The 27,805-nt window shown below is 33.4% G+C and overlaps 4 protein-coding genes and 1 non-coding gene across 5 annotated transcripts; 2 read left to right on the top strand and 3 right to left on the bottom strand.

Annotated features, from left to right (window-relative positions):
• The first annotated feature begins 326 nt into the window (after positions 1 to 326).
• On the top strand, positions 327 to 3,797 carry LOC132034391 (plastid-lipid-associated protein 6, chloroplastic). Its single transcript, XM_059424767.1, has 4 exons — positions 327 to 686; positions 2,761 to 2,997; positions 3,176 to 3,302; positions 3,415 to 3,797. Exons 1-4 carry the CDS (start codon positions 426 to 428, stop codon positions 3,627 to 3,629), a joined length of 840 nt encoding a protein of 279 aa, XP_059280750.1. The 5' UTR covers positions 327 to 425; the 3' UTR covers positions 3,630 to 3,797.
• Positions 3,798 to 5,377: 1,580 nt separating this feature from the next.
• Positions 5,378 to 9,539, top strand: LOC132034322 (kinesin-like protein KIN-10A). The gene is made up of 6 exons (XM_059424661.1): positions 5,378 to 6,367; positions 6,911 to 7,066; positions 7,171 to 7,278; positions 7,380 to 7,490; positions 7,582 to 8,997; positions 9,074 to 9,539. Exons 1-6 carry the CDS (start codon positions 5,699 to 5,701, stop codon positions 9,359 to 9,361), a joined length of 2,748 nt encoding a protein of 915 aa, XP_059280644.1. The 5' UTR covers positions 5,378 to 5,698; the 3' UTR covers positions 9,362 to 9,539.
• Positions 9,540 to 10,281: 742 nt separating this feature from the next.
• Positions 10,282 to 13,191, bottom strand: LOC132068198 (glycolipid transfer protein 1-like). Its single transcript, XM_059461711.1, has 7 exons — positions 13,122 to 13,191; positions 12,038 to 12,169; positions 11,642 to 11,697; positions 11,085 to 11,215; positions 10,825 to 10,960; positions 10,544 to 10,675; positions 10,282 to 10,457 (listed from the first exon to the last, which is right to left on the bottom strand). The coding sequence occupies exons 2-7, from the start codon at positions 12,153 to 12,155 to the stop codon at positions 10,422 to 10,424; spliced, it is 609 nt and encodes a 202-aa protein (XP_059317694.1). The 5' UTR covers positions 12,156 to 12,169; positions 13,122 to 13,191; the 3' UTR covers positions 10,282 to 10,421.
• A 2,523-nt stretch (positions 13,192 to 15,714) lies between these two features.
• LOC132068190 (uncharacterized) lies at positions 15,715 to 18,139 on the bottom strand. Its single transcript, XM_059461701.1, has 2 exons — positions 17,636 to 18,139; positions 15,715 to 16,002 (listed from the first exon to the last, which is right to left on the bottom strand). The coding sequence occupies exons 1-2, from the start codon at positions 17,972 to 17,974 to the stop codon at positions 15,775 to 15,777; spliced, it is 567 nt and encodes a 188-aa protein (XP_059317684.1). The 5' UTR covers positions 17,975 to 18,139; the 3' UTR covers positions 15,715 to 15,774.
• Positions 18,140 to 18,494: 355 nt separating this feature from the next.
• Positions 18,495 to 18,566, bottom strand: TRNAQ-UUG (transfer RNA glutamine (anticodon UUG)). Its single transcript has one exon. It is a non-coding gene; the product is annotated as a tRNA-Gln (tRNA).
• Positions 18,567 to 27,805: the final 9,239 nt, after the last annotated feature.

The raw sequence follows: 27,805 nt of genomic DNA, 5'->3' as shown, positions 1-27,805 counted from the left end.
ATTAATAAATTTTCGTAGCAAACACGAATATAATAAAATTTTAAATCCGAAGTACAAATGATAATATTATATTAATCGTATTTTGAACATAATATATATATATATATATCACTATCTAAACACAACTACATATACATATATACATTATAATCCAAAGTGTTTGGTATCCAAAGTGTTTGGTCCGTGTGCAGGCATAGGCCATCCAGTTACTACAAGCATCTCGACATTGGTCGTGCGGTGGCAAATTGCTACCGACCTATACTATGACAGGGCACATTTAGGACCAAACACATTATTGGAACTTGGTCCATCACACTTTTTCTATTCTACTATAAACCTGTTATCACCAATCAAACTCTTCGTTTTTCTCTTCAAAAACTACCTTTCCTTAATTGAGTTGAAATTCATCCATTCAGCTCAACCAAATGGCTTCTCTACTTCACTCTGCAATTCCTCTTTCTCACAACAATCATTCTTCATCTTCTTCTTTACCAAAAAATACTTTGCCACGACATCTAAGCAAGGCAAGTAGTGAAAGATTATTAGGTGAAAGGAGAAGTTTAATTTGCAAAGCGGGTCTTGATGATGCAGTGTCTTCAGGTATTGATGATGCTGTCTCTTTCACTGAGAAACTACCTGACCGTATTAATGAAGCTAAAGCTGCCTCACTCAAACTCAAATTATTGGTATCTCCTTAACTACTCTCTTAATCTTGAATTATTAATCTTTTTTGTTCTAACTAACTTCCCTATATATACAGTTATTTATGTTTTCCTTTGATGGGTGTGTCTTGGATTCTTTTTCTTGATTATTGGTAATTGTCTTATGAAATTTTCATTATCCTGTGGTAGATAGGCTAGAGTTGATTTCTCAGACTAATAGTTATTATCTCAGAGATTCGTTTTCTTTGTTGGAATCAAGAACAAAGGTGACTCTCTGAGATAATAACTATTAGTTGACTATACATATAAGAAAATCAACCCCATATAGCTGACTGACTCCAACTAGTTTGGGGTTGAATAGTTGGATTGAATTGAATATCTTGGCTTGATTTCTGGTTTCTCTTATGTAAGTACATAGTTATCCAAGTAATGTTCATCTTATTTGTTACCACCTAAACAACTCGAGTTACTGAGGGATTAAGTGTGATGAGGTAAATGATAGATCAAGGCTAAATCTACCTCTATTGCTTCCCTCTAAATTGATACATAAATTTTGAAACTTTTAGTTTGTGATTTGATATTTGGAATTTGATTACAGGACAGACTTTGCATACTAGTACCAGGAATTACACGCACTTATTTGGATACCATATGTTTATAATGTATCCTATTTGTACATATGTAAAATTTTGGAAATTCCTAAAGTCCGTTGGGTCAGAATCAAATTTGGATCCTGGTGGTGGTTATGCGGATATTAATCGTAGAGATTAATCATCAATTTAATTCAAATGGTTTTCAAATGTAAGATATACTTAACTATCTTTCCAGTTTCACGTTATGTCCTGCAATAACTTGAATTCCTCTACATATTCTTGCTAATATAGGATGTTCAGTATTTCAATTATGTTTTCAATGTGTTATTTAAAAGGTTTAGTTGGTTACTTGTAACCATGTTATTTCCACGTGTTCTCTAGATTGCATACTCAATATCTTAAGACATGATTCACAACAATATCAGCATTTAACGAAATGGCCATTTCAATACGCGGCACATACTTCTATTTCAAAACTGTGGTTGAATCTATATTATCATGTGGTTTCTTCATTGGATCCAAACTGACAAGCAACATGAATGTACATATTATTTTGCACGAAGAGAGTCCAAAAATTTGTGATTATCACGATATGGGTTATCAGATGAGAATATACTTTTGAAAGTGCTGAATTTCTGTTATTTGACTTATTTGTAATAACAATTAATAAAACGATGGCAGGCATTCTTCTTCCTGTTAGAAATATATGGCTTCTAAAATTCATACAGAACCAACCTGTTAACCTTTCTGATGTGTTTATCTGATGTGTTTATTCTTCAGCCATTATGCAATAGTCAGCTGTGAACTGACATTCACTCAATGTTATACTTCAAAACAGTTAATATTAGCTACGGGCATGTAGTGTAGCATTTACAAAGATAATGTACAAATTGGGCTTATAATAACCTGCATCTGTATCTATTTATCTATCTGACAACAATTGCTTACTGTAGGTTTTGACTTTTCCTCAACGTCTGTATAAATTAATGTTGCAGAGATATCTGTCATAAGTCATAACAATGCTAATGACCATACAGCCCATGCTGGTAGATTGCTGTAGACTGTAGAAGCCGAGAAGCAGATAACATTTAGGTCAAGGTGGGGATGTTTAGGGAAAAAAGAACCATAGAGTGTCTTTTCACAACTGAATCAGGATCCAAGTGATTACTGATGCTTGAGTTTGAGAATCAGAGAATACACCTTGCCAGTTAATTCTTTGAATGAAGAAGAATTTCCAAACCGACTAGTTTCTTTTCCCCCAAACTTAAAGAGGAAATGTATACTCATTGGCTTTAAGAATTTCCATGACCTCTCTTCTTACTGTTTGAAGTTTTTTTCCTCTTTTCCATGGAGTTTAATCTTTCTAATTTTAATTTCTTCATACAATGACATATCCTTATAAATCATCTGCCACTAAAGCTATAGGAGAGACATGGATACTCTTGTTATATATTATAATTATAGCAAGTCAGGTTCCTCTTGAAAAATGTTTTGATCACTTGCAGAGTGCTGTTTCTGGGCTGAACAGAGGTCTTGCCGCAAGTGAAGATGATCTAAAGAAGGCAGATGCTGCTGCCAAGGAGCTAGAATCTTGCGCAGGAGCTGTAGATCTCACAGCTGATCTTGATAAACTTCAAGGGAGGTGGAAATTGATTTACAGCAGTGCATTCTCATCTCGCACTCTTGGTGGAAGTCGTCCTGGACCCCCGACTGGAAGACTTCTTCCCATTACTCTTGGTCAGGTAAAGCTAAAAGAGCAGATTTAATTCTCTCTGAGCTGACTTTCCATGCATTTATACTGATCAATATGTCTGTTTTTTAGCTTGCTGCAGAACAATGTAGAGCATCCTATTTCACTGCTATTTGTCTTAATATAATTTTGATACACAGTAGCATAACTGGCTGATTTGTTTTGATCAGGTGTTTCAAAGAATTGATGTAGTAAGCAAGGATTTTGACAATATAGTGGAGCTTGAATTAGGTGCTCCCTGGCCTTTCCCACCTATTGAAGCAACTGCCACTTTAGCACACAAATTTGAACTGATAGGTTGGTTTTGTAGTATTCTCTGATCTTTTCGGCCAAGAAAGTTGTCTTTATGCAGAACAGAAGTTTTAAGGTTTTCCTGACTCATGTCATTTTTATATATTTCCACAAATAGGATCATCCACGATTAAGATTAAATTCGAGAAAACTACAGTGAAGACAACCGGGAACTTATCACAGCTACCACAATTAGAGGTGCCTCAGATACCAGATCAGTTCAGGCCATCATCAAATACAGGAAGTGGTGATTTTGATGTTACGTACATCGATTCTGATACACGTGTAACAAGAGGAGACAAGGGAGAGCTTAGAGTTTTTGTTATCGCATAAGTTGGGCTGCAATATATATAGTTTTCCCACAATATTTTGTTGCTATAGTTTAATGTAACAACATATCAAATGTATAAATATGTTCAACATTATTCTGCTGGTCCACAGCTTGCAAAGTTGTAATGCCACTGCAAATTCGATTATGTATACAGTAAATTTGACATGTGACTATTAACAGCTGTGAGGAATTATGCAGTGAGATTTCAAGAATACATATGAGGTAAGGAGCAGTAATTATAATAGAAAAACTTATAGAATTACTCAACAACTCTGGAGTGAATAAAACTGGCAATAATCCTATCCGAGAAAGACATACAAGAAGCTCTATGTAGTAAATAGACCAAACACGAATGCTCTTTGCGGGAGTCTATTCCCTTTGAAGTGGAACTGTTTGTGATGGGGAATGTCGTTAATTGTGATGCTTGCTGCTTGGAGTCACCATTAATTCTATTTATTATTATGGTAAGTTAGTGTATCAAGAAGTCAATCTTAAATCTTATTTCTGTTCGAGGAAGTCAATCTAAGATCTTATTTCGGTTCAATACATTCACCTACGAGACACACACATGGTCAACTAATATGTCCACCTACGAGACTCACACAAAGTTGATTGATAGATCAAAGAGCATTGCATAGCAATGTATACATAGTTCGAGTTGAAAGCAGTGACAAAGTAAATGCCATTCCCCACAACTATAGAGTTCCATGATTCAAACCTCTCTTTGAATTAATGTCAATGCAATATGCAAGAAGTAGGATCACGGGAACATGGAGAACATAAAGGAAATAGGCTCCTCCGTTTATTTAAGGATTCACGAAATGATGAGGAGCAACTGATGTAAATGAACAACTACCTTGGTTTTGCTACTTGATAAGAAGAGCTTTGTAGAACTCCCTCCCAAAAAAAAAAAAAAAAAAAAAAAAAAAATCCTTTGATCTACACGTCCATGTTTAAATAAGTTGGGATAGAATATATAGATCATTTTTCTAGTGTTTAGTAAATATCTAAAGTATTTAAAGTCAAAGGTCAAAATCAGCAAAAATGCATAAGTTAATCAACACTCGCCAGCAGCTTATGACCTTTCAGCTTATAAGCACATTTATTTTGACTAAGTATTTTACTTTATTACTTAGAAACAAGGCAACTCGTCTTTCCTTTCGAAAAAGAATTATCCCTATAAAAAAACATAGACAAATAACTCTGCTTTTTCAAACTTTATAACTTAGAAGCCAAAAAGACACAAAACGAAGAAGAAAAGGTAGAAAGAGGCTTTTTAATGTTAAATTATCAGATCTTTTCGGATGTTTATTTACCAAGTTAAAAAGTAAAAGGTTAGAAGGCAAAAAATTAAAAAGATAAATGCAGAAATTTTCGCCAGTTATCCCTTTTTTGGATGACCATTTCATAATATAATCATCTTTTTATTTTTCTTGCAACTTAGGGGAAGATCCGTTTTAAACAAACTGAAAATCTAACGAGAAGAAGTTAGATCATGATCTATAATTTTGAAGACATTAGATGACGGTCTAGTATTTGTCGATCCAAATGCTACTTGCACAATCTTGAAAGAGGGATAATATTTAAATGGTGGCATAAAAAAGGGCTATTTGTGTAAATAAGCCAGGTAAATGACAGGTGAACTCAACTTGGGCTGGCCCAAGTACTGACCCTGGCCCAGCAAATCGTAATTTCAAAACAAAAAATTGAAACTAGCCGTTACCAAACGTCTAGAAGGTTTCATTTGAAGTTTTGAACTTTCAAAACAAAACATCCAAAATTACAAAACCAAATTTCTCTCTCTTCCATTCTGAAAAACCCCATTTCTATCTGCCCAAATTTTCCATTTTTAGCTCTATAATCTCCACAAAAAATCAAATCTTGAAAATCCAATCAGTGACTAAAAAAGCCCCATTTCAAACCCCTCAATCTTGGTCTGTAAAATCTTGAAAATTCAAACAGTGACTGGAAAAAAAAACCCCATTTTAAATACTTAATCTTGGTCTGTAAAATCTTGAAATTTTCTTGAAAATTCAATCAGTGATTGTTAAAAAGAAACCCCATTTCATCAATGGCTCCTACACCTTCATCAAAAAATCATACAACTCCAACTCCCTCATCAAAACTACACCAAACTCATCAAAATTCAAGAACCCCACAATCCAAACATCGCCTAAACTTCACCTCAGTAAAACCTTCACCAAATCCTAATTCCACAGCGATGAAAGAAGGGGCCCAACATCCCGAGCACCCCGTTGAGGTTATTGGTAGAATACGCGATTACCCCGATAAAAAGGAGAAATCTTTATCAGCTTTACAAGTAAATTCTGATAGTAGGTCTTTACGCGTTAGGACTGATATAGGGTATAGGGATTTTACCCTTGATGGGGTGTCGTTATCGGAGGAAGAGGACCTCGATGAGTTTTATAAGAAGTTTGTTGAGTCAAGAATTGATGGGGTGAAATTAGGGGATAAGTGTACTATAATGATGTATGGACCAACTGGTTCTGGAAAAAGTCATACCATGTTTGGTAGTTTAAAGCAGCCCGGAATTGTTTATAAGTCGTTGAGGGATATATTAGGTGATGGCAATGAAGATAGTGATGAGAAGGTTGGTGTTGGTACGTTTGTTCAGGTTACCATTTTGGAAATATATAATGAGGAGATTTATGACTTGTTATCGACGACTAATAGTGGTGGAGGATTTGCTTTTGGTTGGTCCAAGGCAAGTGCTTCTAAGGTAAAGAATAAAGTTTTTCGTCTGGCAATTATCTTGATATTTTGTCTTGTCTGTATATTGTTTTGCTAATGATAAGTTTCGCGAGTTTTTAGTATAACATGTTTAGTTCTGTATTATTGATTCTGCTATTGAACAGAATGAACCTTAACATTAAATTGTGGTTTGAGAAAATTTTTGCTTTTTTATTCACTTAAGACTGTGCGTATTTGTATCAAGCAAAATGCTTATAATGCGCTAGTTTTTAAAATGTGCTAGCTGATATTCTTGAATTTGTGGCAGCCAGTATTAAGGTTTTTATTGTTTTAAGTTTTCATGTCAATAGCAATTCCACTCGACTTGCTACAGTTTATGCAATATATCTTCTTTATCAAAAAAATGTTGATTTGAGTGGCTAATAGACGTTTATAGTTAGAAATCAGTACCTAAAGTCTGTTAGGAGATGATATAGGGTTATCATGTGAAACTTAATGAAAAATTAGGTACGACTGTGCTTACTGATTTTTATGTGGCTGCACAATCATGGTCCTGTCTTTTAACTTGCAGGTGAAGCTGGAAGTTATAGGTAAAAAGGCGAAAAATGCAACTTTCATTTCGGGAACTGAAGCCATAAAGATATCGAAAGAGATCCAAAAAGTGGAAAAGAGAAGAATTGTAAAGAGCACTCTGTGTAATGAGAGGAGCTCGCGGAGCCACTGCATGGTATATGTTTAATCACTTTTCAAGGAAATAAGTTCATTCAATTTCTAGTTTTAGCAGTGCATATTCGTCTTCAATTTCTCTAAGGAGGCTAAATGTCATTGCAGATAATCCTTGACGTTCCAACAGTGGGAGGGCGACTAATGCTTGTGGACATGGCTGGTTCTGAGAATATTGAACAAGCTGGTCAAACTGGTTTGGAAGCAAAAATGCAGGTAAGAGTTCAGAATTCGCTTAGTTAAAGTAACTTAAAGAATATGACCCAACTGTTTGATATGATTGTGTCTTACTGGTATCTTGATATTAAATCTTGCAGACTGCAAAAATCAACCAGGGAAACATTGCATTGAAGAGGGTTGTTGAGTCTATTGCCAATGGTGATTCTCATGTACCATTTAGAGATAGCAAGTTAACCATGCTATTACAGGTAAGTTTTGTATATATTGTTGATAGCATGGCAGATTGCTTTTTAAAGTGTTTATGTACTGTGAAAGTTGATTCAAAACTATTTTGTCTAGGACTCTTTTGAGGATGACAAGTCCAAAATTCTTATGATACTATGTGCAAGCCCAGATCTGAAAGAGCTCCACAAGACCATCTCCACTCTAGAATACGGTGCCAAAGCAAAGTGCATTGTCCGTGGTCCTCATACACCATTAAAGGAGAAAGGTGAGGATTCTTCATCCACAGTTATTTTGGGATCAAGGATTGCTGTTATGGATCAGTTCATATGCAAGCTTCAGACGGAGAACAAGTTGAAAGAGAAAGAGCGTATCGAAGCTCAGAAAGAGCTTATGAAGAAAGAAGAAGAAGTTGCTATGCTTAGGGCCAAACTTGAGTTAGTACAAGGAAAGGGGACGGAGATAACTGAGGAAGAGATCAATGTTAAAGTAAATGAGCGAACTCAGATGTTGAAGAGTGAGTTGGAGAAGAGGATACAAGAATGTCAGAAGACGGCAGATGAAATTGTTGAAATGGAAAGGAGGAAGATGGAAGAAAGAATGTTCCAGCAGCAACAAGAATTCGAAATGCTCCGGAGGCGCTTGGACGAGATGGAAGTTGAGCTTCGCCGCTCTAGGGCTGAAAGTGGAGGATCAGTAGAAGTGGAGGAAAATACTTTCGCGAAAAGGCTGCAGGAGATTTACTCTGAAGATGCAGGGATGGTAAAATCTATGGATTTGGACCAATCAATCGATATGGACACTGGAAAGAGGGACACCGGTAGCACTTTTCAAGCAATTTTGGGTTATCCTAACATAAACAATTCACGAGAAGTTGAAGATCCTGCCGTGTTGTTGCCACATTTCACCAATAAAGGCATCTTGAGCACCGTATTTGAAGAAGATGAAGAGGGCGATGATGAAGGGGATATAGAGAAGAATCCTCCTCTTGACGAGGAGGTGCAGAAGGAGGTCATTGAGGAAAAAACAATATGTTCCAATCTGCTCGATCATGATGTTTGTATGGGTGCAGCCCCTTCTAGGCAAGCGCTTATTCAGAACATTTTCACACTCTGTGGAAATTATAGAGAGCTTTCAGAGAAGAATTTTGAAGATACTGGTTCCTTATCACCTACAGTTAAGACAATCGGAGAGGATTATTCTGTAAAAGATTTTCATAATCCATCATCTGTGCTTGTTGAAGAAGGTTTCTCCAATGATCTTTTGCATCCCGAGACCATTAAAAAGTCAGCGGTTAATCACACAAGAACTTTTAAGAGCTCTTATGATAAGGAAAATGATTCAAAGGAGAACTTCAATCCTACTTGTGGTGATCTGGAAGTCCATGTGAAATGGGAAGCTGCATCAAAAGAGAATCCTGGTGTTGAAACCACGCTAAAGGTTGATAAAGATTCATCTCTAGCTGATCTGCGCAAGCTGATTGAGAAACACCTCGGTGCTGACAGTCCGTCATTCACTTTCCTTGGAGTAGGGGTATGTTAATACTTAACTGGCTTTAGAAGACTTCTTATACTCTTTGATATTGAACTTTTTATTTTTGTGTAATTAGGATCAATCTAGTGCTCAGGTGCCTAAAGAACAGGAGCTAGTCACACCAGCGAGTAAGCTTCCAAAGTGCAACAACTTGTCACGTGGTCACCTAGTTTACTTACGTCCAGTGAAGGGAACACAGCGATTTAATCACCTGCCATTTACTCCGCTGGAAAATAAGCTTCCGTTAACTCCAAAGTCACATATCAAAGAAGTAGGTACTGGACTTTCTCCCAAAGTAGGAGAACATCTGAGTAGAACACCCTTTGTAACTGTCAAAAGATTTCTGAATGAGAGTGTCAGTTGATATGTATGAGTTTGTGTGAATGTGAATCATGTATGTAATCACACGACGATTATGATATTTTGCTCTTGAGTACATTGCATATGTACTCGTATTGGATTTAAATCGCGTGATGTGTTTTCAAATGCTCGGATTTCATGTCTTAATTCATACCTCTATTGTTTTCATATTATTGATGGCACCATCAAGAGGATTTGGATGGCTACAATCCAAACAAATAATGACATAAGGTTCTTGTATTCGACTTAGAGATCATTAGATAGCTGATTGAATGAAGGCACATGAGACTTGTGCAAATCATTCAATTTACACTTAGAATTGTGTTCCAAGTAAAGTGAATCATTGAACACTTCCAAACTTAATGGATAGCTTGTATTCGTCCTAATTTTACTCTCCTACACTTGTGCGTGCGCACAAACTATAGGTGAATAGATTGAGCATGCAAAAGAGCAAAATGAGTTTGGCGAACTTGACAAAGAAGAACTTCACAACGTGATCAAACAAGTAACATGTACTGACACTTAATGAAATGGAAAAATACTTCTGAAGCTGAAGTTGTCTTGATCAACAACAACCATCCCATATAAAGTTTAGGCACAATTATATCTTTTCTTTTAAATTCAATTTCCAACTCGTGAAAATGATGTTAGGATTTTGAGGAAGATATATAGATAGTATAATCTGAATTTCCAACTAGCATCAATGAATTGAGATTAATACCATTCTTTTCTTACATTTTAGATCAGTTTGCCTCAGCTTAATGTGGTGGTGAGTTTGACATAGTATCCTAAAAGAAACTTGTAACAGGAAATCAAAATATTAGAGTATCTTTCTTGGATTTATCAATTAACTCATCTCATTTCCTTTCCTTTTACCATATTAATTAAAATCTGCTGTAAAAAAGAAGAAACATTAGAACAGAGTAATATAAGATGCGGCCAGAAAAATTATTATAGAACTGTAGCGGAGCGAACTGACAATAAAAGCAATAGATGTGGTGACAATTTGGGAGAAATATAACAATGCTGAAACTGGAGAAGTAGTCATCAAGGGAAGAAGTTGATCATGAAGCTTTCATACTGTCCAAGCCAACACTAGCCTGCAACAAAAAACCATGCAGCATTCACAAACTTCACACAACCTTAGTCCTGTTGAAAACTTGACAAAGAGTATTAAATGTCATACCAGGAATTTATGGATCTGCTGAAGTATGGGTGAAAACGTCGTACAGAACTTTTCCATATCACCATTGATGTCACCGGTGCCACCTATTACCTCCATGAACTTTTTCCTTTCTGGAGCAAGCTTTATTGCAACCTTTGGATTCACATTTAGAAACACGTTAACACGTTTTACAGGTAGCAAAAATTAAATGTACATACAGCATTACACTCTTTCATGCCATTTTCTTTCGAAATCCTGGTATTAGGTCTACTATTAGACTGAAACCACAGTGAAGAAAATACCGTAAAGCTTGAACTAGCAAGCCATCCGTGCCATTTCTTCAACGTCTTGGAGTAAGAATCATTGCAAGCTTGGGACATTGACCAATCTTGATGCTGAGCTAAATTGTGAAATAGCACCACTATGAAATCCATGGCTCTGCAGCATTAGCAGAACGGTCAATTAGTCTAATTTATCTTAACACAATATGGAAGCACAATTTGTTCATCAAATAAACGAACAAGTTGTCTGAAACGAGGATCATGGAAACATCGTCTCGTACCTTGTTAACCATAGCAGACCGTTGGTACAGCTGGATGAAGATTTAGCAGTCTTTATCTCAACTTCTGCCTGTACAAAACTGTACAAGTAGTTGAATCTGGTTGGGTTATCGTTATACTTGGATTCTAACCTCTGTAAGGAGACAGGCATCGAGTAGTTCACCATTAGGACCAATGTAAAATCTTTATGTTTGATGTGTTGTTCAAATTGTTAAATATAAGGTTGCAGCAACATCTTAAGTGGACAGTTGAACTTCTAGATCACTGTTACTACTTGAGATGATTGTCTTAATAATGAAACATTGATGATCACCGAATTTTGTCGAACCTGCAGTTTTTTATTTTTGACATGAGGTCTGTTACCACATATAACTCTAAAATTACTGGCCTCTCTTTGAAATCTGCTCAACTTTAGAAGTTAATTAGGACACATTTTTTGCATAATGGCTCAGAGTTTTTCAAAAGAACTCTAAATGATACTGTTACACATGAAATCTGCATCACAAGTCGTGATATTTGTAATATTTAGACAGAAGAAACAAAGAAATGACTAACTTACAGATATATTTCCGTTGATGTCAGATTTAACCACAGTCATAGCAGCTCCAAATTTATCTGGAATCACGGTGTCAAATGAATTAGGATCATTTCAAAACTTGAGATAATACAATACAACAATACAGGAGAATTCAAATATGCATTAGTTGAGCACAGAATATGTGAACATCAGGCAACCTCTAGTCACAGAAATTGGCTTCAATATTAAAAATATAACATTACATTAGCTAATTTTAGGCACTTGAAAATGAGCTATCGGATAGAAATAAACCTATCGGATGACTATATTTTCAGGTGTAACACACACAACTAATCATTTTCGTCAACGCATTAAAGAAAATGGCATTACATCAATTTTCGAGTAACATTTAGGACGATTTTAGAGAAAAGTTTGAACCTAGAATTGGCAATACAAGTTTGCAAACTTCCAAGAAAGGCTTTGTCATCAGCTCCCCATGTTCAGACTTGACATGCTTCATTCCTTCCAAAGCAGGGGAAAATAGTGTTCCCTCCATATTTGCCTATTTTTCTGCACATAAAAAGCACAAAGCTTCCTATCATTTACCATTGAAAATACAGATCAAAACTAAAAAAAAAAAAAAGAAAAGTATCAAAGTTAGAATGCAAGATTATGCCAGGCCTGCTATGTTGCTCGGATTCTCCAAATTTTTTTTCATACTGTGTCGGATCCTCGGTAAATGCACTACTTTTGGATGATCTGACACACACCCGTTGACATTTTTTTAAGAGTCCGAGCAACATAATGCCAGTGAACAGATGGATCAAAAAGATTAGTAGATAGTGGTGAGACAAGCAAATTGCGCCAGCTTCCTCATAGAAAAGATGTTTCAGATAGAACATAAAAGATGTAAAAAAGAAACCCCTAAATGTAACATTGTTACATCAAAATCCTCCCCCAACGCCAGCATTTCTACCATAATCTTGAACCATCATGATCCCTGCAATCCACATCTTTTTATTGATAACATTGGTTTTCTAGCCACTTTGCGCGCACTTTAACTATTTTGTGCCTGCTATCTCTCACCAGTATAGGTTTTTCAGGCGACTTTACCCACCACAGCTTAGGCAGATGGGATAAAAATCATCTAACGCTTTTTGTCTCTAGAATATATCCTAATTTGGCCTAAATTTCCTTCTTATGATCCATTCAACCTCAAGAAGTTCAATAATGAGCATAACGGTCCCACATTTTTTTTTCATTGAAAGAAGAACCTATGATTAGCTTATCCTGAATTTTCCAAACGAATAATTTTAACAAGATTTTCCAGTTTATGTCCTAGTTAATCCTAATCCGACATTAGAAATATAATGACAATATAATGACTCTTTGCCAATAACCAAGTACTTTTGTCTGTAAATTGTGACAGCTGAAAGATCACATCAGGAGAAAAGAAAAACAAAGATTTGAAACATGTCAAAGAATAATATCATAAGCATAACAGGAATGATAGAAAAAGAACCTGGGATTTCAATGTTTAGATGTGGAACAATAAGGTTTGTAGGTCAGATGATTTTGTGTGTATTTTTTTTGTCAGTTACATATCCTTTCTATGAGAAGTGAGATATAATAATAATAATAATAATAATTTAGAATTAATTGTTAGTGCATTGTGAGACATGCAAATTAAGAAAGGAGAGAAGGGAGTGGTTGTCACGTTTAACGGTTTTTCAAATTAGCCGCTGCTTTTACGATATGTGCGGAAAAGGTCATGGTAGGGTAATGGAGTTTTTGTTTCCTCTTGGTATTATTTTTTGGCCCAATTTTGGTGCTCTTTTTTTTTTTTAAAAAAAAAAAATATTTAGTAGCTTGGATGATCAGTTTTCGAAACTTGTTCATATTTAGTCATGTTTAAAATTTAATTGTGAAATAACCATTTTTAAAACGAAAATAATATTAAAATAAATATATTTCTAACTAAAACACTGAACAATGTGTGTTAGAATTTGAAGCTTTGACAAGCGGAACTCGGGTTCGATAATTTGCTGGAATTACTAGCTTTATGAATGATTCATGAAGTTCAATCCCTTATCAGTTCAAACTTAAGTAACGATTCATGGAGTTTAAATTCATGCACGATGTAAGTGTGAAAATTTGTTGGAGTGTCAAGTTTCATGAGCAAATTCAAGGAGTTTAAACTCCATGAACTAATTCTAGGAGTCCGAACCTTTATTGTCAAACTCTAGAAATGATTCATGGAGTTCAACAGATAAATGTTTAAATCCCAATAAAAGTTTTTTCGTGTTTTAACTAACGATATTTTTATCAAAATTTTATTTTCGCATTAAAAGCTAATGAAACACTAGATAGTTTTGAAACACTGGTTAGAACTTAATTAGCAGTAAAATAATAGCTATTTGCCAATTTCTCCACTATTTTTCAGATTGAAGTAACTAATAAGTACTCCCTCTGTCTCGTTACCTTAGCCAAAAAAATTTGTCTCATAATAAGTGTCACATTAGGAAATCAAGACACAAATTAGCTATTTTTTTTCAATTCTACCCTTAAACAAAAAGTGACAAGTTAAAGTACTCCCTCCGGATAAAAAAAAGCGTCCACTTAGCCTTTTTTTCTTGAGTCAAAAAAAGTGTCCACTTATTAAATCAAGAAACAATTAACCTTATCTTTTCAGATTTGGCCCTATTAAGTGTTATGTGATCAAATCCTAATGCTTATTAAATTAGGGATTGTTTATTCAATTTACATTTTTTTTTTCTTGGAGTGAGTAGTTTCTTAAGGGGTGTGCAAATGGCTAAGTGGACTCTTTTTTGATCCGAAGGGAGTAACATCTAAATGATGATTGGAGAAGCAACATAGAAACTTGGTATTGTTAGATTCCCAATGTTAAAAGGTTTACTACTTATGCATGCTCTAATCAAGAGGAAAAAGTAATTTATTTTTATTATATAGGGTAATTTGGTAAACTTCACATTGCATTATTGATTTCTTAATATACGTGTTTTTAGCTAAGAGGACACTTATTATGGGACGGAGGGAATATGAAATACCAAAATAAAGTATCACTAGTCGATCAGAATCGTTCTTCTTATAGGAATATGCAGAATTTCATTAATGTGAAAATGTACTTTGAGCTAGAAAAAAGATGAGGAAAATGCCTTAAATTTTACGTAGAGAAAGAGGGTACAGAGCATCTTTCTTCAAGGTCCCATGGTTTCACGTTCACCAATCACCAATAACAAAAGTGAAATTTATTTTTAGTCAGTAGGCGTTCGGCCATCAATTTTCAAACCATTGTTTGAATTCAAATCATCCAAAAAGCATGGTTTGCAGTTTGAAATCACGGTTTCTAACTTTTTAAATACAAAATTTAACTCATAAGTTAATATTTTGTAAAAAAAAGATCCATAAGTTGGTAAATATTTTTAGCAATTACCCCCATCAATCATTTACCAATCTCATTAACTTCCACCAACCTTTATTTATGTCTACCAACCTTTAATTTATGTGGGAAGATTATATTAAATAGTAGTTACATTACTATTCATGTTAAATTTTCGATTTTGTTGAAGTAAAGTTTGATTAATTGATGTTGCATTTTTTAGAAAAGCCTTCTAGTAGTGTACTAATTTTGTTATAAACTATGATTTGCTCATTTGGTAAGATTGTATAAGAATTGAGAATGTTTTGATAATTTTCACAATTTGTGGGGTTTTTATATCTATAAGAAAAAATACAACTTAAAATATCCAAATTGTATGTCCAAACATGGTTTGAAACCAGGTTTCAAACCATGTCCAAACGGGGCCTTAGTTGCTTATTTCTTGTTCATATTACTACGATCAGATTTGGATAAACGAGGAGAGCCGTAAAAGCTAATGGTAATTAGCTTAAAATTAGTCAATTTATGATGATATATCAATATAAACTGAAACAACACAATTTAGCCGATCGTAAATTGCTTGAAAGTGATGCATAAGAATTGTTGTAATCATCGAAGGAATTTTGCAATTTAAGTACATCGTAATTGATGCACAAGTGTGTTTTATTTTTAGTCTCACCAAAATGATCTTTTTTTCTTCATCACCCAAAAAAAAAAAAAAAAAAAAAAAAAAAAATACTCTTCAAATACACTATTAGTAATTAAAAAACATTTATCAAAAGACTTTGGGCTCAGGATATTTGATAGAATTCTTGACCATTTTCTTAGCAGCAGCATCACCAAGATCAATGCCACAAATATCAGCCAATCTTATGAGATAGAGCAATACATCAGATAACTCTTCACCAAGATGCTCTTTATCTGATTCCTCCCAATTTGGCAACCCTTTGTCCACCTCTCCTTTCCATTGGAATATCTCTGATAACTCCCCTACTTCACCTACCTGAATTTTCAATTGGACAACAAAAGATATATGAATCACATTCTACCTGAATTTATCTTAATATAACTTTATTCTCCTCTCAACATCACTAATTATTAGCATAACAAAAATTAAAGATAATGGAGTAACACTTTTAGTCCTCCAGTTACTAATAAATTTTAATTTTAAACCTTATGATATTTGACGCATCACATTTAATGTAATCCTCATTTAATTAAAGTGTGTACTTTTTCCCTTTAGTTAGGAAAGATATTATATTTTCTTTTTGATAACCTTGGTTTCTAGGTCAGCCTGGGCACCAAGGTTTAGATAGATGAGAAGAAATTTAATGTTTTTGCTTCCACTGGTGTTTGAACCTGAAACATCATGGTTCTCAACCCACTTAAAGCTTCCAAGAAGATCAACGGACTTGGAAATATGTTATATTTGGACTTTCTTTAGAACTATATTACTCTATAGTATTGAGTAACAATACAAATTTAGCATAACTCGCACGTAGTTAAATCGTGAAAGGGTTAGCAATTCTTGTAAATTTATGAGTATTTACAATTAAAGGGATCAAAAGTGTACATTTTAATTAATTGAATGTTAAATGTGGTAAATTAGATATAAAATTGAAATTTATTAATAATTGAGGGATCAAATATGCTATTAGCACTTTTTTCCTTTTCTTTCATGAATCTTTGAACAAGTGGAAAGAGATGCCTTTTCTTGTGTGCAAAACCTTGCCAAGTAGTACATGCCAAGATGCAATAGGTATCATGAAACATTGTGTAATTGTCTAGTGGTACCTTCTTTCGTACACATGTTATGTGGCTATCATTACCTCGTGTAAAATGTCAACACATTCTATAATTGGTGATATACACTTTAAACTTCATGAAACTAATTATACGAAACAAGAGCTAAAAATTAATCTTACTACTCCCTCAACAAAGGGAGATCTAATATTGAATTAGTCCATTAACCAAAATAAGTAAAGCTTATGATTTAACTTAAATAATTTCTTTTCTTGGTAAATGGTTATATATGGTAAACAAGCTTTACCAATAACAAGAAATGAGTTCTTACTCTTTCTTCAATCAAGCACTACTGCAATTTCATGTCCTAAATCTTAGACTAATGCATCTTTTCAAAGTGAGGAAAATAGGAGGTAGCTATTGATCATTGGTGAACCTAGCTAGAGACAAGAGAGGTGGAAGCAACCTATACTTGATAGTTCAACTGAACCTAATATTTTTCAAATAGAATATAAACATATATAAGTTGAAAACTACTAAAATTTCAACAAAATGATAAATTCTAAACCTATAATTTCAAAAGTCTAATATGTTCAAAGTTAAGAACCTCAAAGATCGAATCCATCAAGAAACTTGAATCCGTCTCTCAATAGGGAAAGTTTACAAATAATCACTTTTCAGCTCCTGTAATTAAAAAGTAGATTGTCATGGAGTTTCGAATTCAAAGGTAAAACTTCATGATGTTAGCTATTTTATCAAATACACTTACGGATGAAAAGTGACCAACAAATGCTATTTCTGCTCATCATAGAGATGCTACTTTGAGTCAGAAATGAGAAGAGCATATAAAAGGCAAAAAAGAAAATGGTAGAAATTGATAGTAAAAGAATTACCATGGCAAGTAGCAAATTCCTAGGGCTGTGATATTTCTCCCAATTCCTAACCTTAGCAAAATCTTCAAGTTGCTTGGAGAGGTCTTTGAGACTAATATCCATTGATCTCTCTTGAACTTCCATTTTTCCTTCAAGTTGCTTAGAAAGGTCTTTGAGACTAATATCCATTGATCTCTCTTGAACTCTTTCTTTTCTTTCTTGTTCCATATTGGCTAAGTAAATGTGTGAATTGTTGCCTTCAAAGAAACCAAAGGCTCTTGTCTTGGATTTTAAAGGAGAAAACTTGATCACCTTTGCAAAAGGAATATTATAACCATAAAAGTGAATTAATGATAGCATAGTGATTAAGTGAGGGGAAAAAAAAAAAAAAAGGAAGAAGCTTCTAAGGAGGAAAAAATTCTTGGAGCATACTAGCCTCAAATACTGGTTTTTATAATGCAAGGATTCTTTGTTCCATCATGAAGAATATTATATTCCAATTTTTTCTTAGTAGTTTTTTGTGAAAGGACATGAGTGCAAATTGAGCAGGTATTGAAATGCCTTTTGTGCAAATTGAGCATGCAAAATTAAAACTTTTTTTGTTTTCATTGCTCACCATTAGATTATTTAGAACTTTATTAAATTTATATATTACGGTTGTAAGGTGGCTAGTGAGAGCTCCAACCATTGAGCTTGTCTAGTGATTTGGACCATTCATTTGCTGTTAGTCTTTTCATTAACCTAATTGATTAGTCTTTTCAGTTTAAATAATAAAGGAAAAAACAAACTGGCCAAATCCAATTATCGTCTTTTCAACAAGTTTCAAAGACCCATAATAGCATAGAGAGAAGAAAAAAAAAAAAAAAAAAAAAAAAAAGAAAGGTCCTACCGGGAGTCGAACCCAGGTCGCTGGATTCAAAGTCCAGAGTGCTAACCACTACACCATAGAACCTCATATGGTTTACAGTTTGTTCTATCATCTATTATCAGATAAGAATTAATAAAATAAAAATTGATGCTTCCTTGAACATAGCACGTTCATTTAACATTCAAAACTAAATAATGTCATATTAGTAGTTTATGTAGTACAGAGGAAGAAGCAGTGTTGCGATATCAAATTCATCTGAATCAAATATTTTAGACCCGAAGCACAAATATATGTGCAAAAATTCCTAAAGTTTCAATGAATAATAGGTCTGAAAACTTTCTTTTTTGAATATAGAGTTTAAATCATAAATCTATTTTCGTATGCATTAATACTTCTAGTACGTACTCCTAGGGAATTAGGAAAAATATAATTTTTGCAATAACTTAAGAAAAAGTTCTAATGTGGAAAAAGTACAAACGATACCTTAAGAAAAAATTCTAGTGTGGAAAAAGTACAAACGATCACATCAATTTACAATCATGCTAAATTTTCATTTTTTTTTTTAAGTACATCTGTGAGAAAAAGGTCAAAATACCTTTTGGCTCTCTTTGTTTTATGGAATACGGAAAAACATTATCATTTCTAATTTGGAATATTTTAACCCTATCACTTCAATTTTGACATTCTTCTTATCAACCGAAAGAAAAGATAAGGTAGTAAAAAATTCTTAAAGATTTCTCAACTATTCCTTGCATCTAATAATTTCCTTAGATAACATTGAAAATAATTTATTTATTAGAAATTGGCAGAACATGTAGATTTTTACAATCGAATTCTTCCTTTTGCTTATTTTATGATAGTATATGTTAAGTGCACTGATTCTACACTCCATCATAAGCAATATAATTATAATATATATACTAATCACTAGCACCTAGATAGAATCTTTTTGTTAGTTTATAGTAATATATAATTATATTTATATTATACATATCAAAACCAAAGCTTACTCATTTCCCTTTCTTTGCCTTTCCATAAAGCACTTTTCACATCTCTTTGTGTTTTGAAGGAAGTTTTAAGAAAAGTTAACTTTTCCCCAACAATTTTTTTGGATAAACATTCATACGCATCAGGTGTTAATAAACAAAAATATATATTAGTTAACTATGATTAAGCAATCGTTAATAACAATAACAACAACATACTCAGTGAAATCTCATAAAGTGAGGTTTAGGGAGGATAGAATGTACGCAGACCTTACCGTTACCGGCAGACTCTCGGCACAAGAACAAGAAACATTAAGCAATAGTTATATATAAAAATTTTACCGAATTAAAAGCATCAAACTCTTCTATGTTCTCGTCTCGAATGAAATCACAATAATAAAACAGTTCTAAGGAAGAACAGAATAGTACTTGATTGATGGAAAGTTCTAACATTGTAACAAGCAATTTTTCATCATAACAGTAATTAACAAACATTATACTTCATTATCCTACCCCCTGGCCTTTACAAAAACCAGGGAGCCTGAAAAACTTGTTGGCCTTGAATATCAAGATATAATCCATCATTCTTTACATGCCATTCACATTTATTATCCCCACACCTTGGAGAATCTCTAATATTATCAAACAGAACATATTGGCCATGTAATTTATCAGTATCCAAAGCACAAGTAATATTGGCACTTTGCTTAGGATCATCAATATTCACTGACAAACCATTCATACCTCCAGGTTGAATTGGGAAAAATCCAACATCAAGACCTTCAATTAAACAGTGACTTACTAAAGGATCTGTCAATTCATTGGTGATGAATAGCCTGAATAGTGTAGAATGAACCATTGAACATGAATAATATGTAGTCAAAAGAAGAAAAATTATGGGCAAATGTATTTGAAAGGACTTCATTTTTTTAATTTCTCCTTATGAATGAAGCAATATCAGGCTTTATAATTATAGGAGATAAAATCTAAGATTTGCATCCGATTAGGTAAAAGTAATTATGCTCCTATAAATTTCCAATTATACAAAGATTTACTTGCTCAACTATTATGGCAAAAAATGTAATGGAATAAATGTTAAGATTCTGAACATTTTCAACTCCTCATTGTATTTAATAATTTCGATGGATCTTTTATTTTTGGGTGAATTTCATAAAGGGGCGCTTACCTTCTATTCTATTGTAATTAAAGTCACTAAATTAATTCTTTTTGTAACAAAAAATTACTTAATTTTATCTAAGTATCACGTCACTAAACTATTTCTTGTAACAAAAGAATCACTCAACTTTCACTAAAGTATCATATAAAGTTGTTAGGAGGAAACAAATTAAATTTTTATATGATATTTAGTCAAAGTCAAATGACTTTTGGTCATAAAAAATATACTACTACTTTTTTACTGACTTGTAGTGATTCTTACAAAGTTGAATAAATGTTTATATATATATATGAGATGTTAAAAAAAGGAAGTCTGTCCTTCCATCAAAACTAATATATTAAAAAAATAATGATTATTTTGTGTTAGAGGATTTTTGGTCCCATGAAAAGCAAAATTTGACTTTAAGTTGATAAATATTTTACTTTTGACTTCTTTTTGATAGCACCAATTTGATATGTTTTGGGTATAGACATACTTAAGCGAACTTCGGGGTCCTTAAAGCAAAATTTTGAGGACTTTTCTTTTTTAACTATAATAATAGTTTGTAGTTACTAATGAATTTTTGAAGGACCGTTCCAGTTATGATTGAGATTTTTAGTTCATCTCGTTTTGCAACCTGAATGTGATGGTCTCGAACTCTTTAAGGACATCGACTAGCTGGTGGAAATCGACACATCAACGACATAGTTTTGCTTTTCCTCCCTTAACCAGAGGTCTCGGGTTCGAGCCGTGGATATGAAAAATCCTTGGTAAGGAGCGCTTCCCCTCAAATGGGGCCTACGTAGCCCGAATCCCGATATAGTCGGGCTCCAATGTGGGTATGAGACACCATGTGACAAATCAAAACAAAAAGAGAGAAATAATAAAAAGAAGTTCTTCCTCGGGATCAACCTAAAGTATTGGAGCGGTGATCAACTTCTTCAGAGATCAAAACATCACAGGAAAATTTGCTCCATTTTATGTTTGAGAAGGACGTTGCTTCATCCTGGAATGAAGACGAACAATTTAAAGACAACTCAGAGTTGCATTCATACATTCATCCAAAAATTATTATGTTTGTTAAAATAGTTTCTTATTTGAATTGGGAATTGGATTCCTCTTTCCACATCGGTAGTGAAAGGCTTCTCAAAAGGGCTTATAGCTCTTGGTACTTTGATTTGGTATACTGGCAAGTTGATATTTTACCAACTTATCTCTTCTTTAATTTTAGATTTTGTTATGTTTGATTTAGAATAGTGCATGTAATGTCATTTATTTTCATTTTACAGGTTTTATGTGATTTAGAAGTAATTGGGAGGAAACCAAATGAAAAACAAATCAAAAAGATGTCAAACCGAAGAAATGAGAAAAGTGGCTAAAAGCACAAAAAATGGCCAGATTTGTAAATTTGAAAATTAGGAGCTTATTTCGTCATATTTTGACTTTCAAAAACTGGGGAATTATAAAGGAATAATTACGGCTCAATATCCATAAGTGATTTAGTTTATCAAAATTAGCCCAACAATCCACTTCTTACCCTAGATATCCCTTCGTCTATCTATTTGCAACTTCATCCTTCAAAGACTCCATCTTTTTGGACCCTTCAAATCACTTGATCAATTTCTTTTCCTGGCTTTTCCACTCTGTCTTCCTCTTGTTTTCTCCTTTAAATCCACTGCCACTTACCAGACTTGTTTTTTTTTCTTCCACTTCCGCTTCATCTAGTAAATTTTGTCTCTTTGATAGTGGGCACAAACAGTAGCAATGGGGCAGGTTCAATAGAACCAAATGTTGGATCTGTTGGATTAGAGGAATTCAATGCTTGGGTTTTGCAAAGTGGTTTCATGTGTATACAAAATATATACATTACATATACGAAGTATATTAATGTAAATATGTAGCTATACTTTGTATACACTATAATTTGAGCTGGTTTCATGTGTTTTTACAAAGCATATACATTATGTGTACAAAATATATTAATGTATATATATGTCTATACAGTACATATACATTATTTATACACCGATGATACAGTAGTGGGTTAGAATGATACAGTGGGTTACATTGGCTGCAAACTAGATATGTAAGCGGTATATATATGTTATTTCCCCAATTATAAAAGGAAGACTCGGGGGAAATCATTATTATCTTTGGCCATATTTTCAAGCTTTGGAAGCTAGGGTTCATCAACTACATCATTGGAGGTGAATATTGGAGCACTTTAATAAGAAATATCTTAACCCTTTCTTCAATTCTTTGTTATGTATTGAATATTTAAGTGTGTAGTTTTTTATTCTTTCAATTGAATGTTGTTTATGAGAATATTCATTATCAAGTGTTGAATTAAATCTCTCATTTTGCTTATGTATTGAACGATTTTTATTTCTAATGAAACGGTCTTTGTTTCTTTAATTAATATGGGTTTTTAATGTTTCCTAAGGGATTAGCTAACCCTAAGACTCGCTCATTTACTTCAATTTGAGCTCGGAAGAGGAAAGTTGAGGTTGGGAACGATTAATTAACAAGAATTTGAGGCTTTAAATCTCATCTAATAACTTGAGATAGAAATAAGAAAGTTAACTTGAGATTCAATTGGTTGTGCTCAATATCATACTCTAACGCTTGAAAAAGCTTAGAGTGAAATTCATTGATTTGGTTGAAAGACTTTTAATGAGATTTTAGAAATCATTATCTATTAACATAGACTTGCTCTTAGCTATAAAATCGTGAAATATATTGGTTCATTACGTGAGAGTCCCTTGTATTCATGCTTGGCCATTGATCATTTTACCGGCGTTCTAGTTAATTTTATCTTTGCTCGTTCTTAAACCAAAAATCAAAATATTATCAAGTGTTTGGCTTAGTGTAGAAAGTGAAAATTCCTTACTTGCTTGATCACCTTTATATTGTTCTCTGTGGGATTCGATCCTGACTCATAGTTGGATAAATTATATTGCGACGACCGTATACACTTTTTTTTGAGAAGTGGATTTGGATTATATCAATATCATACTCCTAAGTGTGTAATTAGTACTGATTTTTATAAAAGAAAATTCAGGATATAATCCTTTTAAATTTCGTAAAGGTAAATTTTAAACAAGTCAGAAGAATTCTTCAAGTTGCAAGAAATACATATGTTCTTGTTCATAGGGTTTTTATTGAATGTAAAAGTGCAACACAAGAAGTTTAAGATAGACAAATATCAGGAGTTTAAACCTTATTACAAATCAAAAGTCTGCTATTTAAGTGATGACAGGTGGAAAAATAATCAAATTTTGAACTGTGTTCTATCAAGTCATCATTAAACAATATTCTTATTTCATCATATTTTCTTTTCACGAAACACTGAATAAGTTATTGAGTAACTACAATAACTAACGACATGTATGCTTCACTTATTATTCCACTTCCTGCATTACAAGAATCAATTGAGTTTAATTCTAAGGGGACCATTTAAACTGAAAAACTTGTTTGCCTTGAATATTTAGATACAATCCATCATTCTTTGCATGCCATTCACATATATTATTACTACATCTTTGAGAATCTCTAAGATTATCAAAGAGAACAAATTGACCATGTACCCCTTTTGATTTTTGAGCAGCCAAACCACTAGTAGCATTTGCAGGTTGCTTTGGGTCATTGAAATTCACTGGATAAGAGTCTTTACTTGTGGAATTGGAGATGTTCCAGCATCAAAACCTTCAATTATACAGTGAGCTGATAAAGTATCTGCCAATTCATTGTTGATTAATACAGTAAACTGTATAGAATGAACCAAAGAACATGAATAATATGTAGTCAAAAGAAGGAAAAATATGGACAAATTTAATTGTGAAGACTTCATTTTTTTCTCCTCCTTGTTTTTTTCTTTTTTGCTAGGATATGGCCTATATGAGTAAAGCATCCGTCTTTATATAGTAATATAATATAAAACTTAGGTGAACAAAATCTACAGTTGCATGCTAATATTTAAGTATAAATATGTTCCCTTTAATTAATTTCCATTTATGCAAAGATTAAGATGATTCTTGCATGCTCAACTATTATGGGAAAATAATAATGGAGTAAATGTTATTTAAGATTCTTCCTCCTAATTTTTATTTTATTTTAACTTGTCAATCTCTTTATAGCTATTCTCAATTATTCAAGAAAAAGGTTACGAAAAATTAAAAAAAACTCATTATATGGGATGTTCAAAAGAATTTCCTTTTGTTCCATCATAAAACTAATATCTCCTCAAATTCAAATTTAAGTGATACTCTTTCGTTTTGTCTTTTTCAAAAAAAAAAAAATGTTAGTTTTTCGTATTTAGAAATAATTTAACTTTAAATTTCTTTTTTTACCATTAATGAAATGATTTATAGCCACACTACAAATATATGGAAACTACTGGAGACAGCAATGCTCTTTTTTTTTTTTTTTTTTTGAAAATGTAAGGTTAAGCAATATGAAGTGATTCTTAACCACTGGCTAAGATAATCCTTGGTTGTACAAAAACAGTAATGGGCCACAACCTTATCATGCAGCACATATGTCCGGGGGACAACAACAAATGACTCCAAGATATGACATCTCGGGTTGTAGTTTATTAAGCTCAGGCAATCTCATTCATATCAAGATGCAACAACAACAACATACCCAGTGTATAGTGTACGCAGACCTTACCTCTACCTTGGAAGGTAGAGAGGCTATTTCCAAAAGACCCTCGGCTTAAGATGCACTGCCCAAAAGCTTAAGGCATACAAAATGATGTTGTTGGCGAATCTGTCCTCTGATAAGAGAACAATTTCTCTTAAAGTCGTATCTGCTTTATGCACAAATTTAATACGACGTACACATAGAGAGACTTATAATACTTTGTGTGAGAAGCACAGACTTCATCTCCTTTATATTTCCACAGCAATAAGAGCACAATCACAGGCACACTTCCACCTAAGCCAGTGAATCGGAAAATTGAACGAGCTGATCAGCGAAGTAACCAATAACTACTGCTCCCTCTGTCTCAACTTATATGACACACTTTCTTTTTTAGTAAAAAAGAACGACACATTTCCTTATTTGACAACAATTTAACTTTAAACTTTACTTTTTACATTTAACGAGATGATCTATAGCCACATAAATATCTTTGGCTCTTTTTAGACTACAAGATTCAAAAGTCTTCCTTTATTTCTTAAACTTCGTGTCCAGTCAAACTACAACATATAAACTGGGACAGATGGAGTAATTATCATTCGAAAACATATAGTACTAAAAAGTCTAAGATTTTCCAGGCCAAAAAGTGTCAATAGAACACCAGAATGTACCTTTTATACGGTTCTGTCCAGCACTCTGCATGGACTGTGATGGCTCTACCAAATTAATTCTATTCAATGACCGTGGCCACACTTCTCTAACTGCCTTGCATGACCCACACAATTCAACAACTTATCGAATGGAAGGGTCTAATAGAAATTAACACATAGGTTGGATAATTAACCAACAGAAATCAATTAAACAACAAAATATCAATCTTCTTACCAAAATGCAAAACCAGCCCCAGCCCCAAAATCCAACACCTTAGCAGGTGAAAAACCAGGCAATCTTCTGCGTTAAGGACAATCACTCACTTTTAGCAACCAATATCTACATTCATGTTTCAAACCCAAATTTCGAACAACTCTAAAACACAGAACATCACAGGAAATGCTAAAAGACATTTCTTTACCTCATTAAGGACTCTATAAAGAGCAGAGTAGACAGCAGGCATACTAGATGCCACGCAGGCAAGTGTTTCATCCTCCCTATGCTTGAGGCCAATGTCACCATAGGCGCTTTTGATTTTCCACCGCTGCGAACATTCAACAGACTTGAGAGGATCTTCAAAAAGCTCCTTGGATATTGTCACAAAGAACAGATAGTTCATCTCAAAAGAAAAAAGGACCAATATTTGAAGCATATGAAAAAGGGTTAATGTAAAAACAAGAGAGGGTACTTGGAAATCTTTTGAATATGACAAAGTTGACTGCTAAAGTGAAGGAAGCATATAAATGTTACTAATAGCCTTTTTATTTGTTTATATCATGTACCCCTTATTTGGGGGGCAGGGAGGACAAAACGTTGCAACAAACATGGTGTTCATTGGCACTGGAACTAAAGTCCCTATCAAGCCTGTGCTTTTTTGCACATATTCTTTGCATGCTTCAATATGATCACCACAATAAAATCAAAACAGTGGAACTCTAGAGGGGGGAAAAAAAACATTTTCCGAGCTTTTAGCTATACCAAGCTCTAAAACGTAAAGCAAAACTTGACTAACAAATAAGGCAAGCTCATTTTCACAAATTAACTCCTTTTTTCCCAAAGATACTGGGAAAAATCAGTTTCAAGATAATAAATGGAAAAGAATGTGCATCTGGTAGGAAGTATTAGAGAAGATAATACATGTATTAGCTTTGATCCCTTATTTGGTAGTGATTTTTAACCTATGTATAATTAATACCCCTATTAAGTAGTATACATAGCAAATCATGATATTACCAATACAAAGGTTATTAAAAACATGGATAAGCATGGTTAGAGACAGAAGTGTCCTTAATAGACCAAACCAAACAGTGGATAAAAAATAATCCGCATTACTAATACGACTTATTTAGTACTATTCTTATACACTCTAAACAAACGACCCCTAAGGGCATTATCCACAGAGTTTGTAAGCTCGCAGAGATGAGAAAACAGCTAATTTTTCAGTTTATTAGAAAAAGTATCCAACTTATACATGCTTGAAGGATTATCTATGCTAAAAGGTGATATTTTAAGTATGAAATGCACTACTTTCTATGTCCCAATTTATGTGATATAATTCAGATTTCGAAAGTCAAACTTCGGAATACTATTGACCTCATTTCTGGTGTCGTTTTGACGGTTATGAAGGGGTAAATTGGGGTGTATAAGGTTTTAGTTAAATAAGAGAGAGAAATGGTAATAAAGAACAAGAGAATAAAATTAGTGGGATGTTAATTGTACCGTTTTTATAAGTATGCCCAAAAAGTAATAATAATATCTGCTAGTATTTTTGATGAGTTTTAAAAATTATGCTAATTATGTATGTAAATCTATAACCTTGACTCATAACGTAAATTTCTCTTAAATGCTTTCCTTTGTACTAAATTTCTAAAAAATAAATTACTCTAACT

This window comes from Lycium ferocissimum, chromosome 1, assembly GCF_029784015.1.
Source record: "Lycium ferocissimum isolate CSIRO_LF1 chromosome 1, AGI_CSIRO_Lferr_CH_V1, whole genome shotgun sequence".
NCBI lineage: Eukaryota > Viridiplantae > Streptophyta > Magnoliopsida > Solanales > Solanaceae > Lycium > Lycium ferocissimum.
The sequence above is the reverse complement of the archived record's forward strand: the minus strand, read 5'-3'. Positions and strand labels throughout refer to the sequence as shown.